The sequence below is a fragment of the Rhinatrema bivittatum genome, chromosome 6 (genome assembly GCF_901001135.1).
Source record: "Rhinatrema bivittatum chromosome 6, aRhiBiv1.1, whole genome shotgun sequence".
In the NCBI taxonomy this organism is placed as follows: domain Eukaryota; kingdom Metazoa; phylum Chordata; class Amphibia; order Gymnophiona; family Rhinatrematidae; genus Rhinatrema; species Rhinatrema bivittatum.
In genome coordinates, this window is record NC_042620.1 from 31,477,751 (window position 1) to 31,505,693 (window position 27,943).

Here is a 27,943-nt window from a genome sequence, read left to right on the forward strand (position 1 = left end):
TTATAAAGAAACAGATTTTGATGTTGGAAAGATAAAGAAACAACATGTTTTGGCAGTATTTCAGATGTGTGCACAGAAGGATAGAGAGCTGACCCCAAGGTTAGGGGCTGAGAAGACTGGAAAAATAACAAGGAGATAGAAAAAGGTGGCTTTGGAGGAGTGGATTTGTACTGAAAAATAAAACTTCTGTCTTGTCCATGTTAAGTTTTATGTTGGTGGTGAAACCTCCAGATGGTGATGTCAGAAACAGATTTAGGAATGGAATTCTTGGTAAAAACTTCTGGTACAGAGAGGTAGATCTGAGAGGCATTACCATAATGATGCTACTGAAAGCTTTGGGAGGAAAATCAGTGCACTAAGGAAACTGGTATAGAGAAGAGGACCCAGGACAGAGACCTGAAGTACACCAACTGATAATGGGATAGTGGTGGAGGGTCCATGAGAGAACACATTGTGATAGAATGCAGTGTGATAGGAAAGATAGGAAGTGAACCAAGAGAGAATGAAGTCCCAAAATAGAGTGTCAAAGAGTACATGGTCATCAGTGGTGTCAAAAGCAGCAGATAGGTCAATGAGGATTAGGATCAAGTAAAGACCACTGGCCCTGGCTTTGAAGAGGTCACTGGAGATGTTGGCAAGAGCCGTGTCTATAGAATGTAGAGGACAGAAACAGAACTGATACATCCAGAATGGCTCGAGTTACAAGAAGGCCAGGGTATCGGAGGTGGACAATATGTTTGAATAGCTTGGATGTGAAAGGGAGGAGAGAAATGGCATTACAGCTAGCTGGGCAGTGAAGATGTTTTGATAAATGGTGTGACCACAGCCTGCTTGAAGGCAGTGGGAATGGCTGCAGTGCAACATGATAGCCTGAGGATGTACCAGACGGAAGGAATGACTGCAAGAGGGACAGAACTTAGGGGCTGACTACAAATGGGATCAGAGGAATAAGTCGTCAATTTGGAGGAGAGAAGCTGGACAGTTTCTTCAGGTGGGATTTCAGAAAAGTAAGAACGGGTGGCAGGAGCTAAAGGAAGGAGCGAGGAATAAAGTGGATGGGGAGGAGAGAAGAAGAAGTCATGGAAGAAGTCAGCTATAGTTTGGTCACAGTGTGAAGGGGGAGTGAAAGATGGAAGCAGTTTGAAGAGGGAAGTGAATGCAGAGAAAAGAAGGTGAGAGCTAGCAGCAAAGGTGTTTGCCAGATAGACATGGAGGCTTGCTGGATGAGTGCAATAGCAGACTAGAAGGAGGTGACCATGAATTTGAAATACAGGAAGTCACCATAAGAAGAGGATTTTAGCCAGATGCAGGAATATAAGAGATGAACTCTGGGGGTGAGCCATAGCTGGGATTTGGTTCGCCTTACAGTAGGGGCCCTCAATCCAGTCCTGGTTTCCAAGATTTCCACTATGTATGCATGAGATATATCTGCATGCATTGCTCCCAAAGTATACAAATATACTAATGCATATTCATTGTGGAAATCCTGAAAGTCAGAATGGTTTGCAGCCCTCCAGTATCAGATTTGGGGGCCCCTGCCTTACAGGACAGAGAGGCGATGGGGCAAGAGTGTGCAAAGTGGAAGAAATTATAATATAACAAGAAACTGCCTTGTCAATAGACTCTGAATAGGTTGTGGAGAAGAGCAGAGATGAAAGAGTAGTATACAGGATGCAAAGGTCAATAGCCTGGAGATTCCTAAAGGTGTTGGTGGTGACTGAAAAAGAGTGTGTAGGAGTGTAAATAGGTGTGAAAGATATCAAATAATCAAAGAAGGGAAGAAGCATGAGAGAGGGCAGTTGGAAGAAAGAACGAAGTCAAGGCAGTGGCCATGCTGGTGAATGAGGGCAGCAGAGCATAAACGAAGGAGAAATGAAAGATGTTAAAGTATGGAGTTTTGACTCAGTAGTTAGACAGGTCATCGGCATGGGAGCTAATGTCCCCAAGAATAAGGGAAGGGGAAGATGGTCCAAGGAAGAAGGAGAGCCAGGGGCTGAAGTCACTGAGGAAAGACAAGGGGAACTATAAGGGCAAAAAGTTTCTAGTGGGTCTTTGACAGGGAGCCTGCTGGGCAAAAAAAAAAACCACCCCCAGAGCCCTGTCTCCTGAGCCACTAGATAGCACTGGTTAATCCATAATATTAAAGGGAAGAGACCTGGAATTAAGCTTGATGCAAGTACCAAGGGTCAGACCCCAGGAGGTCTGACCCTAAGGAATCAGAGTGGGCCCTAGAATCTCCCGGAATACTTCCTTGGTCCTGGCATATTGAGGGCTGTTTAACCCAGAGAAGCATCTTGAGGTCTGCAGTGCTGTGAAATCACTTAGGTCGACCCTTAAAGCCTGGCTTCCCATTTACAGCTTCAATTTAGAAGACGTAAGCAAAATGCAGTAAAATTTCACACATGTACAGTTTCCCTGCCATGAGCAGCATTAACGAAATCCCTAGAAACAATCAGAAAGAAGCAAACGAATGGCCTGCAGTTATGTACCTGAAAATGAGATATTGGGTTTGCTGTTGGTAGCCACGCAGATCGTGGATTCTCTTGGTATCGGAAAGGCCCATTGAAAGCTTGGGTAATGGCACTGAGGTTAAAAGCGCACACTGCTGAAGCAGCTATACTGTTCCTAGAAGGGAGAAAAATCAATTTAATGATTAAAGATTTGGCACTTCCATCAAACAGGCGCCATTTACTTATTTATGTATTTAAAACCATTTATTAACCACGTCCCTGGCCGGCAAGCTCGAAGCAGTGTACAAGTTTAAACATGCAATACAAAATAATTCAAACAGGCAGAGTGCCAAAAACAGCAGTCAAGAAAATTCATTCAAAACCGCCCGCCCCACTGCCATCGGATAAACATCGCACAGCACCCATTAGCTCCCTGTTCCAGAAACAACCCCTATACCATCCACGTCTTCTCCCTGTTTCAAAGATAATATTCCCAACATTTAACTCTTCACAGTTATCCATAAGTGTAGGGAAGAGCCAGGTTTTCAGCTCCTTCCAAAAACGAAGGGAGTTCAGTTCTACCCTCTAATTTCCGGGACAATAAAACATAGGCGAATTACTAATAAGAGACTTATCTCCTCCGCCAGGTCCAAATCTGCACTAGATTACCAATTTTATTAATCTGAAATTTGTTTGTCTTTGAAACTTCAGCTATTTCAGAACAAAAGAATACATTAATATAAAAGATCTCAAGGGCAAATATATATATTGGCTCATCTTTATCCACAAGTTAATTCACATCTTTTTGAAGGCGTGAATAAATATGTGGATAAAGGTGAGCCAGCTGTTATAGTGTACCTGGAGTTTCAGAAAGCATTGGACAAAGTCCCTCATAAAAGACTTCTTAGGAAATTAAAATATCATGGGACTGCCAACTGGCTAAAAGATAGAAAACAGAGAGAAGGGCTAAATGGAGAAAAGTGAATAGTGGAGTGCTCCAGGGATCTGTTCTGGGACCACTGCTTTTTAACATACTTATAAATTACTTGGAAATGGGAACAACAAGTGAGATGATCAGATTTCCTGATGATACAACATTATTCAAAGTTGTTAAATCACAAGAGGACCGTGAGAAATTACAAGAGGACATTGGAAGACTGGAAGACTGGGCATCCAAATAGCAGATGACATTTAGGGGCAGATTTTCAAAAGGGTACACGCGTAACCGGTCATACACGCGCTGGGCCTATATCAAAAGGCCTAGCAATGCGTGTAAAGCCCTGGGGCTTACAAAAAGGGGCGGGGAGGGGCAGGGCGGGACGGGGTCAGAGGCTCCCGGCACAGCGGCCATTTGCCACTGTGCCGGGGATCGCGCGCCGGCTGACTGCCCCAGGGCTGAAGTAAATTTTGAAATAAAAGAAAAAAGACAAAAAGGATGGGGGAGGTAAGGGGAGGTAAGGGAAGGGAAGGTGGGGTGGGGGGTAGGGAAGTTCCCTCCGATTTTGGAGTGGACTGGGAGGGAACAGGGGAAGGCAGCGCGGCTCGGCCCACTCAAGGTGCACAATTGTGCACCCCCTTGCATGCGCCGATATCCGATTTGATAACTTGTGCGTGTCTGCTCACGGGTGCTATAAAATCGTGTGTCCGTGTGTGTGCGCCGGGTAGCGCACACGCACATGGACGTGCGTGCGGTCTTAAAATCTACCCCTTAATGTGGACAAGTACAAAGTGATGCACTTAGGGAAGAGCAACCCAAATTATAGCTACATAATGCAAGGTTCCACATTGAGAGTCACCACTCAGGAAATGTATCTAAGTCTCAACATGGATAATACATTGAAATTCTCTGCTCAGTGCGTAGCAGCGGCCAAGAAAGCAAATCAAATGCTAGGGATTATTAGGAAAGGAATGGAGAATAAAACAGAGAATATGAGAATGTCTCTGTATCACACCATAGTGTGACCTCATCTTGAGTATTGTGTGCAGTTCTGGTCACCACATCTCAAAAAAGATATAACAGAATTAGAAAAGGTACAGAGAAGGGCGACCAAAATGATAAAGGAGATAAAACGATTCCCCTATGAGGAAAGGCTACAAAGGTTAGGGCTCTTCAGCTTGGAGAAGAGATGGCTGAGGAGCAATATGATAAAGATCTATAAAATAATGAGTGGAGTGGACAGATAAATGCAAATCACCTGTTTGTTCTTTCAAAAATTTACAAAGACTAGTGAATGCATTGAAGTTACTAGGTAATACATTTAAGACAAATAGAAGAAAATATTTTGTTTACTCAACGCATAATTAAACTCTGGAATTTGTTGTCAGAGTATGTAGTGTAGCTACATTTGAATATACCACTGTTGGAAACAAGATACTGGGCTTGATGGACCTTGGTCTGACCCAGTATGGCATTTATTTATTTTCAGTACTTTATATTCCATCCAATTGCTAGCACATCTTCTTATATTCTCTGTTCTTAATATTAATTCTAAGAATTCTGAATTTTATCCTACATTTGTCACCACATACAGTACTAATTTGCTCTAATAGGATTTCTGCAGGTGCAGACAGAGTTGTATGAATAAAACGAATGCCAGTGACCAGCGATGTGCTTCTGCTGTCATTTGCTGGCAAGAAATGCTGGCAAGACCAGGCCTACAGGGAAATCTCAAAATGCATAGATCAGGGAGGTCACGTGATGGCAGCTTAGAGAAAGGAAGCACACTAGGAGAGCTCTCTGGGTCCAGCTTCAATAATCCGTAATCATCCTGATTCTTGCATCCAAAAAATTTAGGGGTACATTTTAAAGAAGAGCACGCGCGCGTACTTTTGTTCGCTCACCAGACGCGAACAAAAGTACGCCAGATTTTATAAGATACACACGTAGCCGCACGTATCTTATAAAATCTGGGGTCGGCGCGCGCAAGGGGGTGCACATTTGTGCAACTTGCGCCTGCCGAGCCCTGCGCGCGCTGCCCGTTCCCTCCCACTCCCCCGTACCTTCCCCTCCCTTCCCCTCCCTAACCCACCCTCCCGGCCCTATCTAAACCCTTCCCCTACCTTTATTCCAAAAGACAGCCGGCGCGCATAAGTCACTACTGCCCGGAGGCAGTAGTAACTTACGCGCGCCGGCTGTCTTCTGGCGCGGCAGGCCCCGACAATGCGATGGAGAAACTAGATGATCTGGAGAACCGGGGGAGGAGGAAAAATATTCAGATCGCCAGGTTTCCAAAGGAGACAGAGGGAACAGATCCTGCCAGGTTCTTTGCAAAATGTCTGCCAGAGGCTCTAGGCCTACAGACCAAGCATGGCCTTGTTAAAACTGAGAGGGTGCAAAGGGCAATGGCGCCTCCCCCGTCGGTCGGGGCATGGTACAGGCGATTATTATCAAATTTCATTACTACTATGACAAAGCTAGGATTTTGTAAAAGGCAAAAAGCCAGGAGTTCCATTATGGAAATCAAAAATTTTTGTCGCTATCGTATGGGCCGCCTGTCATTCCCCCAGTGTATTAAGTGTGGTGGTGCACTGGGTACGTTGGCTCACAGGCTATTTCAGTGCTCGACTCTCAAGACATTTTGGGACAGTGTCCTTGCCCATGTAGCCAGTTGTAACGCTTCCATTGTTTCGCGGTCAGGCAGATTGCTGCTGTCTGGGCTGCGAGGCAATATGGCTTTCTATACTGCGGCAGCAGACTGATTCGGTCATACTGTACTTTTGTTGGCTTGCTGGACGATCTTGGCTTCTTGGATAGAGCCTATGGCACAACCTACTATGCAAGCCTGGTATTATAGACTGGCGTCCACCATGCAACTGGAACGTCTAGATGCTCTCTCAACAGGACGCACTTTGCCCACCTCCTATGTGGCCTACTGGGCTGCTTGTTTTGCATTACTGCCTTTGGATATACAAACGCACCTTTTAAATACTGGCTATAGTACCACATGGCACTGAATGCGTCCTCTTTTTGCATAACTGTGTGTTTGAATATTTCATTCATGTGTTATTTGTGCATAATGCACCATCTCCCGGGAAAGGGGGAGGGGGGAAGTTTAGGGGGGATGTCTGGATGAATGTTTGAGTGTGATAGGGATGGTTGGCTGGAGGGATGAGTGAGGGGAGGTGTATACAAAGTGGAAAATGGGGACGCATATGCAGTTGCAGCGTTGTTTTCCTATTTACTTTATCTTATGGCTATGTTTTGTGCCTGTTTCGGGCCACTACTGGTTATCCTGTTTCGAGGTTGCTGTAGTTGTATTTGTGCATTCTCAATAAAAACGATTTTGACAAAAAAAACAAAAACAACTGTTAGATTGGCACATACCATAATGGTGTAGATGGTACACCCTTCTCTCTACAGCCTATAATTGTATGTTTCATGCGGGGCCTGCTTCAATTGAAGCCTCCCCTAAGGCCTCCTGTTTTGTCTTGAGATTTATTTATTTATTTATTTAACATTTTTCTATTCCAACCTTCATGAAAAGATTCATATCAAATCGGTTTACATGGAACTTAGGGACTAACTAAATAACTATATAACAAGTAGGCAAAAGCAAGTTACATATAACAAGGGTATAGAACTTGGGGGGGCTAGAGTAGCCGGGAAGTAGAAGGACAGCAAAAACTTGAGGGTAAATATATATGTATATACTGAGATTGGTCCAAGAGACTAGTTAGTAGGGTGGATCCTGGTTGAGAGGTATGGTTGAGAGATCTCAATGTGGTCCTAGCTCAGCTGATGAAAGCTTCTTTTGAGCTTCTGCGCTCCTGTGACCTGAATTACCTGATCTGGAAGGTCATATTTTTGGTGGCGGTTACCTCAGCATGCAGGGTCAGTGAGCTCCAGGCCTTAGTGACATATCCACCTTACACCAAGTTTCTTCATGACAGGGTGGTCTTGCATATGCCCCCTAAGTTCCAGCCTAAGGTGGTGATGGATTTCCATTTTAACCAGTCAATCGTCCTGCCAACATTCTTTCCCAGGCCCCATTTGCATCAATGCGAACGAGAACTGCAAAGTTTGGACTGCAAGAGAGCCTTAGCCTTCTGTCTGGATCGCACAGAAATCCATAGACAGTCCACCCAACTTTTTATTTCTTTTGATAGGAATAGGTTGGGAGATGCCATTGCCAGACATTTTCTAGTTGGCTAGCAGATTGAATCTTCTTCTGTTATGACAAGGCGAGACTGCATATTTGGGGGGTCATGTCAAGGCTCATTCTGTCAGAGCCATGGCAACATCGGTGTCCCACTTGCGAACAGTTCCCATGGAGGAGATCTGCAAGAATGCGACATGGAGTTCTCTCCACACATTCACATCCCATTACTGTCTAGATAAGGATGGCTGATGTAACAGGTTCGGCTAGTCTGTCCTCAGGATTCTTTATGTGGTGCAGAACCCAACTCTCCCTGCCTAGGGCCCATTGTTTGGGTTCAGGCTGTCTCCCCTTCTGTTACCAACAGCACTGTGGTTGTTGTGCCCATTGGCACCTGGTTGGTGTCTGTTAGCCCCCTTTTGTGTTGGAGAGCAGCCTTTAGCTAGGGATTCATCCATGTGTGAGGACTACCATCCTTCTTGTCCTAGGAGAAAGCAGAGTTGCTTACCTGTAACAGGTGTTCTCCTAAGACAGCAAGATTTTAGTCCTCACGAAACCTGCCTGCCACCCTGCAGAGTTGGGTTTCTCTTTATATTTTTTCATTTTATATAATTCTATATTATAAGACTGAAGAGGGACCCCCACGTGGATGCATGGTATAGGGCATGCTGGGCATGCTCAGTGTGCCTACTCAAAGTTCCAGAAACTTTGAAATAAGTTTTCCATGCTGGATTCCATCCGATGATGTCACCCATGTGTGAGGACTAACATCCTGCTGTCGTAGAAGAACACCTGTTACAGGTAAGGAACTCTGCTTTCTCCGCTTCCTGCACTGACTGGGTCACAGCTAGTAACTTCCCCATGTTCCGACTCTGCATAGGTTTTTTCCACGTGGCCACATCTCTGCACCTTTTCACTTTCAGCGTATACCACAATAAAGAAACACCCTACCCCCAGTATTCTCTCAACCCTGACAATAATAATGATAAAAATAAAATATCCCCAAAACAAACCCATCCCAGATCAGCTAATTCAGCATCCTGCTCCATTTGTCGGTTTATCCGCTAAAGTTAGCAGTCTCTTTTATTGTTTCATCTTCCGGGCGGAATCTAAAAACCTCTGGACCTCTGCCTCAGTTTCAAAAAATCAAGCACGGCCATTCACTGTTACCTTCATATGCTCCGGGTACATAAGAGTGTATGAGTACCCCTTATCCCTGAGTAATTTTTTAATGGGTGCAAATGCCACTCTTTTCTTTTGCACCAGCTGAGAATAATTTCTTTCTTTATTGAATTTTCAATTATATTATATAAAGGAAAAAGAAGTAACAAAGTATGCAGTACAAAAGGAAATAATCACATCAATAACAAAAATTAACAAACATATATTTACTACTAGGGATGTGAATCGTTTTTTGACGATTTAAAATATCGTCTGATATATTTTAAATCGTCAAAAATCGTTAGAGCCGCGATACAATAACAATTCCCCCGATTTATCGTCAAAAAATCGTAAATCGGGGGAAGGGGGAGGGCGGGAAAACCGGCACACTAAAACAACCCTAAAACCCACCCCGACCCTTTAAAATAAATCCCCCACCCTCCCGAACCCCCCCAAAATGCCTTAAATTACCTGGGGTCCAGAGGAAGGGTCCCGGTGTGATCTTTTACTCTCAGACCTCCTGTGCGTTGTAGAAATGGCGCCGGCGCTACCTTTGCCCTGTCATATGACAGGTCAAAGGTAGCGCCGGCGCCATTTTGTTTTTTTGTCCCCCGACGGCAGGAGCTGTAGGAGATCGCTCCCGGACCCCCGCTGGACCCCCAGGGACTTTTGGCCAGCTTGGGGGGGCCTCCTGACCCCCACAAGACTTGCCAAAAGTCCAGCGGGGGTCCGGGAACGACTTCCTGCACGCGGGGATATTTGTATTTGCAATTAGATAAAATCTCATACGTTCAATGCCATCTAACTTGGTTTCAGAGTGTGTGGGAGTGGAGAGAGTATTGTGCTGTAAAGCAAGGGCATGGTATCTGATCTCAGTACTCTATATTTCCATTAGAGCAAAAGAGGGTAGCTTGGAGACCTCCCCTGGAAATCCATCTGGAAAAGGTCCCGACGACTTACAATTTGTTGTAAAGGACAAGAGCTGCTATACAAGTTAGTATACAGAATGTATCAAACTCCTGTTTTGTGTGCCAAATTTAGTGAGTTTGGGAAAGTGTTGGAGAGGATGTGGACAGGAGGGAATGTACCTGCATAAGTAGTAGGAGTGTCGGAAGGTGCAGGCTTTCTGGGCAGAAGTAACAGATTGTATTTCGACTATATGTTCTCAAATGCTTGTATCAGATCTAGCATTATAACTATTGGGACAATGTTCTAATAGTTTTAATATGAGAGGTCATCGTAAATTGGTGGGGCATTTCTTGCACGTGGCTTGACGGACAGTGGCGCAGATGTGGAAGAGAGATCCAGCATTTCTCTGCTGTAAGATTAAAGTTGTAGACATTGCCTTGATGGAAAAGCTCACATATCAGTTAAAACAGGCCTACACCTGAGCATCTTCTCGCCGCCCCTCTGTAAATACCCCCCAGTAACGTTTCCCCCAACCTCCTTAATGTCTTCCTCTCTGCCTGTACTTCCTCCCCCCCCCCCCAGGTCTCAGTGAATTTTCCGAACATGTTTTTCCCCCTGTATTTTCCCTCTTCCAGGCGTTCGCCACTCTTTCATGTATGCCCAGTATATTTGGGCCTTCCCCCTTGTCTGTAATATATATCCCCTCTACATAGTTACTTTTTTCTGTTCCATTTTATTTCTTATCATGTTACTACATTTTTTTACCTGTTCAATGTAAAGCCTCTTGCTGCATTAAGATACCTGTAAACCGAGGTGATGTTCCCAACGAAATAAAATAAAAATAAATAAAATAAAGATAAAGAGTGGTGGTCCTATTGAGTATGGAGAGGCTTAGAAGTGACTCTTTAAGTTGAAGATGGAATATTTAATAAGTATGTTGGTAAGTACATTTACCAATCTCGATGTAATTCTGGGTGTTACTTAGTTGTAAGATGTGATATGGTGAACCTAATATGTTGATATATAGAGAGCCTCTAGAACAAATACCACTGTAGGAAGGAGAATCAAGAAGTAATTATATATTTACCCTCATATAACATCTATGCACGATCGTGTCACAGTGAGTAAAGCAAAATGACCCCATGCTTGCTGGATTATGTTTGAAATTATTTTCTATACACCTAATATAATGGGTGAGTAAGAGAGAAACAGAGAATATGACAGCAGATAAGGACCATATGGTCCATCTCCCCTTCCCAATGTGCCATAGACTCCATTTCAAAGCTGGCTTTACTTTTGCTTCTTCACCACCAGGGATCCTCTGTGCTTATCTCCATGTTTTCTTGAATTCTGTTAGCACTTTTGCCTTCACCACTTTCTCTGGGGCACTGATCCATGCATCTACCGCCCTTTCTCTGATGCAATTATGTTCTGATGTAATTCCTGAGCTGACCCCCACCACTGCGGCCACCATCCCCCTCCATATCTAGAGCAAGAGGTCATATCGTGACCTCTTGCTCTAGAACCCCTTCTTCCACTGGATGAGGGACATTCTGCCCTATTTATACATTTCAGGTATTTAAAAGTCTCCATCATATCCCCCCATTTCTAGTTGTAGTGCTTGAATACCATATATATATATATTATTAGACCTTGCAAATCAAAGGCATTCTTCTGAGAGCTATTCAACCAACAGGGGGCTTGTTTTACATATTTTCTAGCCAATTAATGCAATCTGCGTCCCCAGAAAGGAACAGTTTTCATATAACCAATAATTACTTTAACAGCACAAAAGCCCTGCTAAATTGCATGATTACAGCCAGAAGTGATGGCCAAGTTCTTTCACAGAATATATTTTTTCGCCAACAGAAAAATTATAAAAAGGAACTTTCTCTCCCCCGCATTGGACCGAGCAAGTCAGTAGTTTACTTTTGTACATGTCAAAAAAAAAAAAAAAAAAAAAAACCAGGCAAACAGAAGCTGCTTTCTTTTATGCCTGAATGCCAGAGGACTCTCTTCCTGTTCATACAAACCAGCCCTGCGGACAAAGCTGATGCCGAAGAGCGACATGAAACGAATCCCTTCCAGGCAACAAAATAAAACCCAACTCAACAGAAGATGGCATCTCTTCCTCAGAACAGAACTTTAAGGCCCACCGGGCAGGCTTAAAAGTAGCGTTCCGCCTGTAATTCTGTGACAGAGCAGTCACAGAGAAAAGAAAAATTAAATTCCAAAGCACGTTGCAAGGCCTGTCATAAAATCACTGCTTCAATTACCCCATCTTCCGATTTGTCATTTAGGGGGTGGCTTTTGTTTTGTTTTTAGTGTTTGATATCGATTCTGAAAGCCTGGCATAAGTTTACAACGACAACATGATCCTCTTAAAGAGAATACCCTGAGAGGGGGGGAACATATCCTGAAATCCCAGCGGCCCGCTTACTTACATGCACTCACATCAGACTACAATGACAGACAATCCCCCTCCGCCCCCCTCCCCCACCCGTTGTTACAGAGAACAATCACTTGACAGAATAGCTTAAATGAACGGAAATATCAAATTATAGTAAGCCATCATCATCTCCTCCACGCTTTAATCACAGATGTTAAAAGGACATTATTGACATTTGCATTGTAAGAGACAGTAAGCACATAGAGATGTTTAAAATCATGAGAGGTCTAGTACGGGTAGATGTGAATCGGTTATTTACTCTTTCGGATAGTAGAAAGACTAGGGGGCACTCCATGAAGTTACCATGGGGCACATTTAAAAGTAATCAGAGAAAGTTCTTTTTTACTCAACACACAATTAAACTCTGGAATTTGTTGCCAGAGGATGTGGTTAGTGCAGTTAGTATAGCTGTGTTTAAAAAAGGATTGGATAAGTTCTTGGAAGAGAAGTCCATTACCTGCTATTAAGTTCACCTAGAGAATAGCCACTGCCATTAGCAATGGAAACATGGAATAGGCTTAGTTTTTGGGTACTTGCCAGGTTCTTATGGCCTGGATTGGCCACTGTTGGAAACAGGATGCTGGGCTTGATGGACCCTTGGTCTGACCCAGTATGGCATTTTCTTATGTTCTTATGTACAAATCCATGCATGAGATGCACTGCTCAAAAGCCACACTTCACAGCACATGGGTGAGTTAGTCTAGCACAAATTGCAAATTCAGGGGTGCACCATGCCACTCTGAAAGTGCTTTGAAGCTCAACAGACCAAAGACACATTAGGTTTTGACTTTTCAAGCGTCCCATTGGGAAATAACGGGAGAAACCATAAGAACACAAGAAGTGCCATTCTAGGACATACCATCGAGCCCAGCATCCTATCTCTGACAGTGGTCAGTCACTTGCATGAACCCCGCAGATCCTAATAGGAAAGTGCATTTGCTATTCCTCACTCCCAAACGTTTGAAGTGGAGACACCCAATTTTGTCTGGTTAATAACTGTATATGGACCTGTCCTCCAGAAACCAATCACACAGACTGAGTTTTGCCTTCAACAGACACAGGAAAGGGCCTTGAACAGAAAACAAAGCAAATTCTAGGGTCAGGATTTCGCCAGCCTGCGCTCAGGCCTAATCAAGAACTCACAGAGATGTAGCCTGCTGTAAGGCCACAAACCATTTAATGGAAACTGCACAACTCCCCCCCAGTTTCAAAGGTTAACAGGAAGCCTCCAACAACAGCTTCACTGAAACAGCGCAGTGTGAGCAGTTACATCCCATACCTAGCAACCATTCTTAATGTGCGTGCAGCCCCTGCTCTGACTCCTTCCAGCGCACAGGGGCTCACTGGGAGGGTCATGGACCAGAACAACATCCATGCTTACAGCAGGCTTATCCTGCACAGGGGAGAAAGAGTCTAACTTTCCGGGCCCTTAAGAGCTTCTCTCATCTCTGGAGTTCTTCTGCACACCACTCCCGTCAAAATTTTTAAAAATCCTACCATAAACGCACAGAAAAGGTTATCCAAAAATAAAGAGGCCAGTATTCAAAGCCATTTAGCTGAATAACTCACAAGTTATCCATCTAAACGGCGAATTATGAAATGGAATCGTAAAATATTTAGTACAAGCCGTTAAGCCCATTAAAACGGGCGAGATTTTTGTCCCCTCTCCTCCTATGTCTTTGCTCTGCTCCGCTCCTCCCCCCCCCCCCCCCCCCCAGCACCACGAAGGGCCAGAGGCGGCAGTGGTAGGAGCTGCAGCGGTGGCCAAGGGGGATCTCGCGAGGCGTAATGGTCCTGCCATCCCAACTCCCTCCCCACTTCCCCGGTGGCAGAGGGACAGGCTCAGACCCCTTTCACTCTATCCTTACAGGCCCCAACTCCTTTGCTCTCCCATTCCCCTCTACACTCAACCCCTTCCACTCTTAACCTATAAGTGGAGAGCTGGGGGGGGGGTAGGGACTCTCTCTCTCATACAGCCCCCTACATAGGCTTCCTCTCTCTCTCTCTCTTGCACATACACTCTCCCTCTGTCCCTCACACACGCACGCCCAATCCTTCTCAAACACATACACAATCCCTCACGTAGTCTCCCTCTCTCTCTGACACTCACACTCGCCTTCAGCACACATTAACACACTTCTCTCTCACACAGTTAAAACGGGCGATATTTTTGTCCCCTCTCCACCTAAGTCTTTGCTCTGCACTCGCATGAGCTTGCAAAGTTCTCACGCCTGTTGTGTCTGGGAGAGTGAGGAAAACACTCCGTCCGTCCCGTCCCCCCCTTGCAAAGGGCAGGCAGCAGGCACTGCAACAGATTTGGGACACGTTACCTAGCTTACTTTGCTCTTTCTGGGAGACCTGTGCCTTTAAGAAATCCGATAGGGGGTTTGAGAGGGAGGAGGGAGCAGGGCTCTGGCTTTCACTTTCATGACGGTGGTTTGCTGGGAGTGGGGGTGGAGCGATGCCCATGTAAACTCTTCCCGTGGTGGCTGAGACCCACGGGCAGCTTGACAGCACTGCCTTCCCCCTCCCGCAGTTGCGGGATATTTACTTGGCTTCTCCTTACCTGTGGGACTCAGGGGGCAGGGGAGGAGGGCGAGCTGTTCTCTGTTCAGCTCTTTGCGCTTTGGCTGCTGCAGGCTGCAGCTGCTTTGGATCTCTTCACAGCCACTTTCTACTGTATTTGCTCTGCTCCAGCCTTCCCAACTCCCTCCCCCCCTTCCCCGGCGGTGGACGGACTAGCTCGGCGACTCTTCTACCCTTTCCTCCTCCTGTGTGTAACTGTCCAGCAATCCCTACTCCCTCCCCGCTTCCCCAGGGTGGAGGAATGGACCGAGTCATTTCTCGGAGCGGCGACTCGTCTGCCCTTTCCTCCTCCCCTCTGTGACACCCAGCACGTAGCGCAGAGGTCTATGGTCCGCGGTCCGTCAGTCAGAGCCCATTTATATTGTAGATAGCATGTGTTGCTTTTACGTCCAAAGGATGGCGCTGTTTTTCCAAACAAGCATGTTTTACCTGTCACAGGTGTGACATCTATATAATATAGGTATATAAAAACACGCGTGTATTCGAAAGCAACGTTGTGTCAAAATTTCAAAGCAATCGGTGAAGAACTTTCGGAGATTTAAGATTTTGAACAAACGAACATTTACATTTTTATTTATATAGATATATTTATGAATATTTGATATTCCATCTTTTCCCAAGGTTGGTCTCAGGTGGATTACAATAAATTTAAATGAACAGAGGCATTAGAACAGCTTACAATCAAATCAGAATTTGCAGTTAGTGTAGCATTGGGATCCAGCATAGGAAAACCCATTTGTGAACAGTTTCAAGACTCAGTTGTGCCCTGCTGTGTATAACGCAGTCCCCCATCGGGAGTTCAGGAAGCTGGGCCGAAGATGTGGGTCTTAGGGAAGGCGTGGCTGAAAAGCCATGCCTTCGCTTTTTTTCCTGAACTTTAAGTAGCATGGTTAGATGTAAAGTTATTTTGATAAAGGTAGCCGGATAACGTTAATCAGAGATATTCAACAGAATTAATCCTGCCGAATATACTGAACAGCTGGATAAGTTATCTGTTTTATAGTCTTTGAATACTGGTTGCAGATGGCAGGAAAATACAAGCCACCCTGATATACCAATGCTTATTGCACCAAACAATTCAGGAAAATAAAACCTAAAGACACAAAAAATACAATTCAGTCTCTCACATTAGCTCAAACTACTTACCCTGGGCATATAAACTGCCTAAGAATACCTCGAAACCCTCCAGATATGCCCTGGAGGCTTGGGGAATTTGTACCAATCACCAGTTTTCCAAAGAAACACTGAAAATCTCCGGTCCTCTCTGTTTACTGCTCCAGCCACCCTGCCTTCAGTAAGCCTGCACATAGGGGAGAAGTAAGCCTGAATCGCATATACTGCAGGCAGCATAGGGCCTGCGACAGATACAACTCAGTCTGCAGCTGTGATTCCAGAAGGGTACAGTGACTGCACACGGAGCTGTGACATATGGTTGGGGAGAGAGGGATGGTGTAAAGAGTGCTGCGGTCAGGGAGGGAGAAGAAGAGGAAGAATGTTGGGATTATCCCTGAAAGTGGTGGTAGGGAGTGGTGACGGGGGGGGGGGAGGATGACTGAAAAAGTATGGGTTAGTTTGGCTGATGGTGGTGGTAAAGAAAAATCCGGTACACATTATTCCTCTCTCTCCCCCTCCCCCTCCTCTCGATAATCAACTACAATCTCAGGGTGACCACAATTCAGAAATTCCCAAGTATGTCTGGGGCCGGAACCCTCTGCTCTTGATCCTCTCCTGGTAATCGTTTTTGGAGGTAGCTCTGTCTTCTTCTCTCTGGAATTTCTCTTGCTTCTCAAAATCAGATGAATCTCCGGCTGATTTCTTTTGTCAGTCAGCAACGCTACAGTACCTTCCTCTGTTAGGCAGTATTCCCTCAGACTCCCAGAATCCTTTTCCTCCCACTTAGAACTTGTCTCCCTCTCGCCTTCACCAAGCTCTCAGAAAAACTCTCTGGAACTCCAGGACCCTTTTTCCCACTCCTGGAAGCCTGGGCACCTTGACTTTGGGCCCCACCCACCTTTCCATGACAGCCTACTCCTTCAGGCACTGCTCTGTCACTCCAATGAGATTTCCCCTTAGAGAACTCAGCACCTCTCGGTTGATAGAAGCACTCCATCCAGCATCTTTCTGTGGGAAAAGGCATGCCAAGACACCCATTGTACCCCTGTACCAACATGAGTACAGGAGTTTTGTTAAATGTATGACACCACCCACTCTCTAACCACTCCTACTTTATTCTGACATTGTTCACAGACAGGGTCTGTTGAGACCACTGACTCTATACTAGTAAGTAATCTAGGACCCCTACATAGAAATGAAATGACGGCAGAAGAAGACCAAACGGCCCATCCAGTCTGCCCAGCAAGGCTTCGCACTCTTTTTTTTTTCTCTCCTCTCTCATACTTGTCTGTTACTCTTGGCCCTTAGTAATCTTTTGGTTCTGTATCCCTTCCACCCCCGCCATAATGCAGAGAGCAGTGTTGGAACTGCATCTAAGTGGATATCTAGCTTAATTAGTTAGGGATAGTAACCGCCGCAATAAGCAAGCTACACCCATGCTTGTTAACCCAATCTATGTAATTCATAGACTAAAGAAAAGATCCACTTTTCTTCATTCCCCCCTGCCATTGAAGCAGAGAGCTATGCTGGATATTTATTTATTTATTTAGATTTTTTTTTTATATGCCGGCATTCATGAACAGGTCACATCATGCCGGTTTACATAGAAACAAGGGGTGCATTGAACAGTAGAACTAAACTAGTGCAAGGGGGAAGCAGTTACAAAAAACAGGGGTAGAATAATTGAGAGAGAGGAAAAAAGAGGAATGGGGAGGAGTAAAAAGAACTGTATGGGGATAAAATATGTGTGAAGTATCAGTCTTCCTCCCCTGCCGTGAAGCAGAGAGCTGTGCTGGATATGCGTGAAGAATCAGACTTTTCCCCTTGCCGTTGAAGCAGAGAGCTATGCTGGATAGGCATTGAAAGTGAAGTATCAGGCTTATTTGGTTAGGAGTAGTAACTGCCATAACCAGCAAGCTACTGCCTGCATTTTTTGTGAATGGAAATCATTTATTTATTTATTTATTTCCGCATTACCACTGCATGTTCAACGCCTGTAGTGTGAACGTCTGCAGTGGGATATAATTAACTGTGATTTGCTATAGGTAAGCAGTGAGGCACATTTGGCAAAGAATCTACTGTTGACTGAACCGTCAAGTCCATATGGGTGGAGGAACTCGTGATCTGATCAGATCTCTTGATTTAGCTTTTCAATGCTATGAAAGTCAACATAGTATTCCTTTGTGCATAATTCCTCAAGCTTCGGACACAGACCTCAAGGAAAAGTAATCATCTATCCAGTGTCAGAAGTGTACAGCAATATTCAACTTCCACTGCAGTCATTTGAAGATTCTTCATTAAAATGCGGTTTTCACATAGGGTTCTCTTTTCCTTCTGAGAGAAGATTACTTTTAAAAAATAAGTCCTTTAAGAAACCTTTTGCAAAAAATTATCAAGTAGAATACAAATTATGGAGGTAATTTTTTAAAGGATTTACGCGCATAAAAGTAGCATTTATCTTAGCAATTTTCAAAAGCCCATTTATGTGTGTAAATCCTTTTGAAAATTACCTCCAATATATATATATATATATATATATATATATGTTTTTGTTGTTTTGAGGTTTATCACCATTCCCAGTGGTAAGTTTGTTTACCACCTGAGGATGGGAACGTGACACCTGTCTCAGTGGGCCAAGGAGCTCTCTATTTTATTTTTCACAGAAAAGGAGACTTGAAGGCATTCCTAGGCGACAGCTTTCCATTTTCTGACAAAGATAAAGGGGCTGTGAAAGTGCTGTAACAGGCGTTTAATTCAAGGTTTTGAGTTACTTCACTGGGATCCGGTGTCCATGCCAGGTGAGGGCCCAAACCTTTAGGTTAGGCCGGAAACTCCTGTCTGAGTAGGAATGTTCTAATGTAGGCACTTGAATGGTTTATGCAAACCCAAATGGTTAAGCAAAGGTCAAAAAGAAAAGTGTGTTGGTGGGGGAAGCCTCCAAACTCCCAGAGCACATTTCACATATCAACTGTATGAGCGTAGGAACAGGTCGAGCGACAGAGATCAGGAAGTGGTGATCAATGGAGTCCACTGTGGTGAAGATAAAGTTCCATAGGGTACAGTGCTAGAACTGCTTGTTTGCAGATGGTGGGGGGGGAGGGGGGATGGGGGACGGGACACAGATATCCATTAGCTACATTTCATTTAGGAGGGCAAGAACTCGAAACTGTTAAAACAAGCAAAACATCTAGAAGTGATCTTCTCAGAATACCTGAAGCAAGAGAGAAAGGGAAGCTAACAGTAGTATTGATTGTGTAAGTGGAGGTATTGTCAGCAGGAAAAAGGTGGTAGCATTGCCCACGAGTAAGTCACTAGCGAGAGCCCATCTTGAGTACGGTGCTCGGCTCTGGAGGCTGTACTCTCATAAGGACATCATTAAGTTGGAGGAACCAAAAGCGTAAAAAAAAAAAAAAATGCACCAGCCGGTCCTGTTAGGAGAACAGACGCTCAATTTTATTGGCATCCATTTTCCTAACCGATCGCTGTCAGCAGGTTCGGAAAACTGACGCTCTTAAAATTGAGCATCGGTTTCCTGAACCCCTGACAGAGCCACCTCCCCTGGGCCAAGGAAGCGCTAGGGGCATGTAATCGTCCCTAGCACCTCCTTTTAGCACAATCCCTTGTTTAAATATAGGACTGCATGCCCAGGAGAGGGGGGATTGGGCACGCTTCGGGAGAGCGGGCGCTCAGCACGGAGCACTCATTCTCCTGTGATGTTTACTGAATCGGCCTGCCAAAATGTACTTACTGGAGAAAAGAATGGAAAGAGGAGATATGATAGCAACCTTCCTAGGGTTTCATTTTCAAAAGCATCTACACACCTAAACTGTGTTTTACATGTGTAAGTGCACTTTATCCATGTAAATGGGCTTTTGAAAATTGCTACAATATATGCCATTGACATCAATAGGTTTTGCCCACTTTAAGTGCACTTAACAAGGGTAAATGGCTTTTGAATATTGCTATGACAATATGTTACATTTACATGCATCCTTTGAAAGTTCACCTGATATATTTGATACACTTCAATAACTTATAGGAAGATGAAATTTTCCATAGAAAAGGAATTTCAAAGGCAAGGGGCTCATGATATGAAGGAGGGAGGAAGGTTCAGAGGAAACATGAGCGGAATGCTGGGTGCCTGGAGTAACTAACCAGCAGAAGTGGTGAAAACCAGAACCATGACACAATATAAGCATGCCTGGGACAGGATAGGAACAGGACTGGGAGGGTGCAGTATTGCAAACAACCTACACTTCATTAGTTTTGAGAGCAGAGGCATAGGGAGGGATGATGAGGAAAAAAGAAAGCATGGATAAAGGAAGCATGATCAAACGACACTGCAGGCCATGGGGTAGCCGGGTTGGAACCTGCCGGCTACAGCTCCCAAGAATCAACCGGGACAATGCTGGCAGATTGGTAGTGACTGGATACTACCAAGCAACAACACAGAAACCTAGGAGACTGCATCAGACTCATTAGTTTTGGTAGCTATTTAAATTATTACAAAGCTTGGTGGTGAGCCACTGGGGAAGTGGAGGGAGACAGCTGGGTGGTGAATTAAGGATGGTAGAGAATGAATGTTACTGCCCTCTCTCTCAGGCACTAAGTATCTTACTAATACTACTGTTGACACTATTTACTCACAGCTACTACCTCAGAAACATGCACATTGTACCACAATCCTATTCTAACTTGTAAACCAAACTAGTACTATACCTTGTAGATGCCCACTCTGTAATCCTATCTTCAAACTTATTGTGAACACACCTTGATCCCCCCCCCCCCCCCCCAGTTGGAAACGTGTGATATAGAGTAAATAAACAATGAGGAAAAACTGCTCTGGGTATGGAATGATTATCCTACTAGTGGTCATGCTCTACGACTGACAACTGGGATATATCCTTAGCAGTGTGGGCTGGAATTACTAGGAAGACGGGATGAGCCAATTAGTCTTTATCTGCCATCACCTATTATGAGGTCAATATTCTGTAAGCTGGCAAGGGGCAAATTTTTCCTGGGCAAAGACACGCACATAACTTTTCATGGATATTTCGCTGAATCTAAGCGCACAAGTATCCTCTGAATGTACTTGGATAAAGGTACATATTTAAGAACATAAGAACATAAGAAATTGCCATGCTGGGTCAGACCAAGGGTCCATCAAGCCCAGCATCCTGTTTCCAACAGAGGCCAAACCAGGCCATAAGAACCTGGCAATTACCCAAACACCAAGAAGATCCCATGCTACTGATGCAATTAAAAGCAGTGGCTATTCCCTAAGTAAACTTGATTACGAGCAGTTAATGAACTTCTCCTCCAAGAACTTATCCAAACCTTTTTTGAACCCAGCTACACTAACTGCTCTAACCACATCCTCTGGCAACAAATTACAGAGCTTTATTGTGTGTTGAGTGAAAAAGAATTTTCTCCGATTAGTCTTAAATGTGCTACTTGCTAATTTCATGGAATGCCCCCTAGTCCTTCTATTATTCAAAAGTGTAAATAATTGATTCACATCTACTTGTTCAAGATCTCTCATGATCTTAAAGATCACTATCATATCCCCCATCAGCTGTCTCTTCTCCAAGCTGAACAGCCCTAACCTCTTCAGCCTTTCCTCATAGGGGAGCTGTTCCATCCCCTTTATCATTTTGGTTGCCCTTCTCTATACCTTCTCCATCGCAACTATATATTTTTTGAGATGCGGTGACCAGAATTGTACACAGTATTCAAGGTGCGGTCTCACCATGGAGCGATATAGAGGCATTATGACATTTTCTGTTTTATTAACCATTCCCTTCCCAATAATTCCTAACATTCTGTTTGCTTTTTTGACTGCCACAGCACACTGAGCTGACGATGTTAAAGTATTATCCACTATGATGCCTAGATCTTTTTCCTGGGTGGTAGCTCCTAATATGGAACCTAACATCGTGTAACTACAGCAACGGTTATTTTTCCCTATATGCAACACCTTGCACTTGTCCACATTAAATTTCATCTGCCATTTAGATGCCCAATCTTCCAGTATTGCAAGGTCCTCCTATAATTTATCACAATCTGCTTGTGATTTAACTACTCTAAATAATTTTGTATCATCCGCAAATTTGATAACCTCACTCGTCGTATTCCTTTCCAGACCATTTATATATATATTGAAAAGCACCGGTCCAAGTACAGATCCCTGAGGCACTCCACTGTTTACCCTTTTCCACTGAGAAAATTGACCATTTATTCTTATTCTCTGGTTCCTGTCTTTTAACCAGTTTGTAATCCACGAAAAGACATCACCTCCTGTCCCATGACTTTTTAGTTTTCTTAGAAGCCTCTCATGAGGGACTTTGTCAAACGCCTTCTGAAAATCCAAATACACTACATCCACTGGTTCACCTTTATCCACATGTTTATTAACCCCTTCAAAAAAATGAAGCAGATTTGTTAGGCAAGACTTCCCTTGGGTAAATCCATGTTGACTGTGTTCCATTAAACCATGTCTTTCTATATGCTCTACGATTTTGATCTTGAGAATAGTTTCTACTATTTTTCCCGGCACTGAAGTCAGGCTCACTGGTCTATAGTTACCCGGATCGCCCCTGGAGCCTTTTTTAAATATTGGGGTTACATTGGCCACCCTTCAGTCTTCAGGTACAATGGATGATTTTAATGATAGGTTACAAATTTTAACTAATAGATCAGAAATTTCATTTTTTAGTTCCTTCGGTACCCTAGGATGCATACTATCTGGTCCAGGTGATTTGCTTCTCATTATTTTGTCAATCTGGCCTACTACATCTTCCAGGTTCACAGTGATTTCGTTCAGTTTGTCTGACTCATCACCCCTGAAAACCATCTCCGGAACTGGTATCTCCCCAACATCCTCATTAGTAAACACAGAAGCAAAGAATTCATTTAGTCTGTCTGCAATGGCCTTATCTTCCCTGAGAGCCCCTTTAACCCCTCGGTCATCTAATGGTCCAACCGACTCCCTCACAGGTTTCTTGCTTCAGATATATTTTTTAAAAGTTTTTATTATGAGTTTTTGCCTCTATGGCCAACTTCATTTCAAATTCTCTCTTCGCCTGTCTTATCAATGTTTTACACTTAACTTGACAATGCTTATGTTTTATCCTATTTTCTTCAGATGGATCCTTCTTCCTATTTTTGAAGGATGTTTTTTTGGCTAAAATAGCCTCTTTCAACTCACCTTTTAACCATGTAACTTTAACAGGGTAAAGTCAGGACAGCTTTTTTACCGACCAGATTTGTGCACACAACTGTTAGCTGGGCAACACTCAATATGTGTGCTCACCGGCTAAAATTTAGTCCCACCTCCAGAATACCTCCTTTGATGCCTCTTCTTGTGTGTACACAAAAGGTTTATGCAGTCAATGTAAAATTTCTAAACTCTGCTTCAGTGTGCATAACTCGAAAAGTTACATGCACAAAGGCTTTGAATATCAACCTCTGTGTTACTATGTAACTCATCTGTAATGCAACTCCACCAATTACCCGTCTCACTGGACTCATTCACTTCAGTGCATTCTCATTCATAAATAATGAGACTAATAACTTTGTTAAGATCAGCAGCTCACAGGAAGATCCCACAAGCCGCCTAACTCACCCTCAATGCCATCGGGCCCACCCGTGGTGGAGATGCCACCGGCCGACAGATGCTGTTATCCTCCTGCTTCAGCATGGGGCCTTCCTACGTGCGCTCTGCCTCTTAAAGGGGCCGTGGTAGGAAAGGTCCCCGTGGTGCCCTTTGATGACATCACTGACTCTTAGTATATAAGAGGTCTCAGAATGCTGCCAAGAGGCCTCAGCAACATATCTCCTGCGTCAGCAGTGTGTATTGCTCTCGAGTTCCTGGTTCCTGTTTGTCTGGCGTTCCTCATTCCTATTCTTCCTGCCATGCCTCATTCAGCCTTGCCTTGTTCCACCTTGCCTCGTCCTGCCGTGTCCTGTCCAGCTTGTTTCATCCTGCCTCTTTCCCTTCTCCATGGCTCGTCAAGTTCCTTCCTGTGTCTTCCTCCATCTTGGTCTGATTGCTTGGTATCTATCTCTGGCCTTGGACCTGACTATGTTTGCCTGTGGCTGCCCCGACTTTTGGCCTGTGTCTTCATCTTGCTGCCTGTCTTGACCCCAGCATGCCTTTGGACTCTTTCTCTCTTCACTGCCCCCAGGGATCCATCTAAGTTCTGCCGGTCACCCAAACCCAAGGGCTCAACCTGTGGGGGAGGTGGCTGGTAAGGGGCACATTCGTCAGCTGCATGGGTAGGCCTCGTAGGTTTGCCTATGAGGCTTCATCAACTACACTGCAGCACAAAGGGCTCAAACCCACGCCGCTCATTACAAACATATCCTAATTTATGGTCTGAAATCCCTCTAGCTATTGGTGCCTGCTTCCAGTGAAAGGCAGTATCAAGGGAGCCTTCAGCTTAAAATTGCCCTAGTGTCTTTAGAATACCAAAATGACTCTGGACTTGTGGTTGTGAACTTAGGGTCAGAATGCTTCAGAAGCAAAGATATGAAATCCTTCTAGCAGCAGAAGTCTCAATGTACCCGCCACTCCTTTAGCTCTAGAATTAACTGCTTTTGGCTGGGCCATATTTCTTCACATGGTGATGCAATGAATCCCCACAAACAGCCACGCTCTGGATTTGAATACATGGCATAGTTTTGCGCATTGCAGACTCTGAGGCCTATCCATTGTCAGCATTGATATTTCCTGAAAGATCAGAGATAAAACACTGTTTTAATGTGCTCTCTGTATCCTTACAGTAAACTTTGAAATAACAAACCTTGCGATGCTGCAGAAGCATTTTCTTAAAAGCCTCATTATTGCTGACTTAAGCCAGTATTGCAATACAAGGAACAGTTAATCTATTCCCTGTTCACCACTGGTTTGTAATAATTCTTACAACAAAGTTATTGCCATCAAAACTGAGATACCAAACCTTGAAATTATGCCAGTTAAGAGAAACTCTTCATTTCTAGTTTTTTTTAGAGTGGCAGAGGGGCTGCCAGTTTCCTCCTGTCCTTTGGGCTTCTAGTTCAGCCAGGACCAGGACTGGGAGCTGACACGAGGAGCCTTCATTCTCAGCTATCTGAAGATTTTAACCCTGTTTTATATCCTTGATCATCTCACCTAGCCCAGTCCTCCCCAGGGCTCTTCTGAAAACCTGCAATCGAGGGCCCTAAATCTAGCCACTAGGCATCATAGTTGTGTGATAAGTAGGCCTCCTTCTAGCCTAGATGTTTTCAATGCTGTCTCCGCAGAGTCCCCAACCCTGGCCGAACTGGGGAGTGAAAGACCTGAACTGGGAATAAAACCTATAGCCCATGGTCCACAGGCAAACTACAGCCCACAGGCCAAAACTGGCACGAAACCAGTGCTAAATTTCTAATTAAAAAAAATATATATACCATGACGGGGCTAGCAGCAGCCTTCACCTTCCACTCTGGCTGCAATGGGGAAAAGGATGCAGGTTCAAAAAGGTTCCCGGATGGTGACCTGGCATGATCTGGCAGAAAACCACTGAACACAATGTCTTTCTTCCAGCCCACAGTGACCTCATATGTTTTGGCCCGTGGCGCGCTGCAAAGTGGCAGGTCCACATGTGCAATGGTTCTCTCTCCTCCTCCTGCCCCTCGGCCTCTCCATGCCTCCTTCCTACCAGCCCCACAATCAGCTATTCCCATGAACAGCCCGTCTGCTTTTTTTTTTTTTTTTTTTAATTACCATAAACCTGGAAGCTGGACTTGTGGCAATAAAAAAAAAAAAAGTAAGATCAGCTGTTCACAGGAACAGCTGATCACAGGGTTAGCAGGAAGAAGGCATCTGGATAGCATTCGAGGGGGATCTCCCCTGCTCCCATCTCTTCATCTGGAGCTCTAAGGGCTGATCCCCATCCCAATGCAGGTAGGAGCCACTAATGTGACCTTCTGTTAAAAAAAAACAAACGTTTGCCTCTGCCGTTCACATCCACTGAGCTGGGCCCATGTTTCATTTCTTAAAAGTGTTTTAAAGAGAAGTTATAAGTTGGTATCAGTAATGCGGTCCATATGTTAATATTCAGCAGTGTGTAAAATCTTAATCAAAGTTATTGTGCATGCAGTATACACGCAAACACTAATGGATGCGAAAAGGAGAGCGATCACTGGGTCTTTTGTCAGATGATACACAAGAATGTCTTTGGAAGTCTTGAAAAAATATTCTTCAGAATCTGCAAAGTCCATCATTGTTACTAATAATTAATCACCGAATTAGATGCATGGGGGCTGGATTTGCCAAAGGCTTTTCTTGCATTCTTAGACTATAGCCTTGATAAGCAAAGCCTTTAATGTATTGTAAATTGTTCACTGACAGAGAGTCGGAGACAGACCCTCCAGCATTGAATGGATCTGTGCACTCCATGTCTGTAATCCCTGCCACAGGAGTGTAAGGCGAGGGGCAGTAGAGAGCAGCGTGGTGCGTGGCGAGTTAATTGAAGCCGAGCGTCTGAAACATCAGAGTGTGCTTTCATATGATCATACTCTCTGAATAAAGTATACCTGTATATGCAACAGAGCTGAGAGAGATGCAAATCCTTTTTTTTCAGTAAGGCACGCAAAGACATCCAACAATGACGCACTAAAAGGCTGAATCACTAAACTACCCTCACAGTAACCTACCAAAAAATGATTCTTGCCTTATCCTTGGCTTTTTGTGCCCAGTTGCCTCAACTAATTATATGCAGAAGCCAACTTTGCTCAGCGGATCCTGTTCAAGGGAATGCAGCCCTTTGAGCATGGCTGCACTCTCCATATAAAAATGTATTTCTCTGCCCCTTGCTAACTGGCCAAAGATAAAGAGCCAGTTATCCCTGGAGAATATACCCCCCCTCCCCCCCAGTCCCTGAAAGCCCCAAACCATGTCTCTCACACAGCAACCCTGACCAACACTAACACCCTCCACCCAACACTACACTCTGATTTCACCAGGAGCCCCCAACCCCACCCAGCCTAGCTGGGTCCTTCCCTCTGGTGGCGGAAGGAGATCCCCTTATTTCCTGACAGCTCAGTGTCACTGCCGTAACAATGTCATGGCACCACTCAGCACTGCTTTACACTTTGAGCCTTTAAGTGGGGTCATTACAGCAGCAACAGCGAGCAGGCAGCATGTAAGGGAATGCTGTGGAGAGGAGGCAAGAAGGCCGGGGTTTTTCAATGTGGGCTGAGTGGGCAAGGGAGACGGATAGGGGCTACCAGCATGATGCAGGGGAGGACGAGGGGGAACACGGATTGAGGAGGGGCTAGTGTGCTGTGCTGGTACATTAGCCCCTCAACATCAGCCTTCAGCAAGGAGCAAAGCTTGCAGAATCGTGCTCCACATTTTGCTGGCTTGTGACTGGGGCCTAACAGCAAATAAGCTGCAATCAAGAGCAGGTTTGCACTGCAGCAAATCAATGGCGTACTGCGAGACCATCAGAGCACAGGCCGGCTAAATCGCGATAGCAAGCGCACTAAACAATAGCACTCACACAGTGAACCGGCCTCTAAAGGGTGGACACGACTGAAAGCAAAATCGCACCGGCAGAACGTTCCAGTCGCTTGCAGAAGAACAGTGAGGTCAGTTCTACCCAAGGCAACATCATCCTTTGATTAATTTTAAGAGCAATAAAAAAGTAATTTAGGAAAAAATGAAATGAAAGAGATGCAAATGTGGATTAAAAATGTTACCATCTATAATGAACAACAGATCTCAATTTCTCACAATTTCAGGACTCGGAGGAAAATGCAATCATTCAATTGGCAGCATTTCCTCGCGCAAGATTTTGAAAGCCCTTTCTACTTATTCCGTACCTACCCTTCTTAATCTTAAGAAATCAGGGATGCTACCGTGTCAGTTTTCCCATTTTTTAAAAATTTATGGGGCAAGAATTTCACTCCTTTTTTGGGGGGGGGCTCTGAGCCACAGTGTGTTGCCAATGTAACATTTGTAGTCTCTCTCTCTCTTGCATTGTGTCCATTCAGCTCGTCTATCACAAAGCAAGGAGTTTTTTCCTCCTTTGAAGATTCAAGAGGTAAAAACCTTCCAAGTTTCAAAGCTTGGTTAGGAACAAGCATGCTTACAAGTCATTTGCACTTGTAAATTCCAGCCAGGCCAGTGGAATTTCTGGACTATTACCATCCAC

At 44.5% G+C, this 27,943-nt stretch overlaps 1 protein-coding gene across 1 annotated transcript in view; it reads right to left on the reverse strand.

Annotated features, from left to right (window-relative positions):
* The window catches only part of SEMA5B (semaphorin 5B), a 750,498-nt gene that overhangs the window by 148,841 nt on the left and 573,714 nt on the right, over positions 1-27,943 (reverse strand). The window contains 1 exon segment of the mRNA XM_029605220.1: positions 2,490-2,625. Coding sequence (XP_029461080.1) covers positions 2,490-2,625 — 136 coding nt within the window.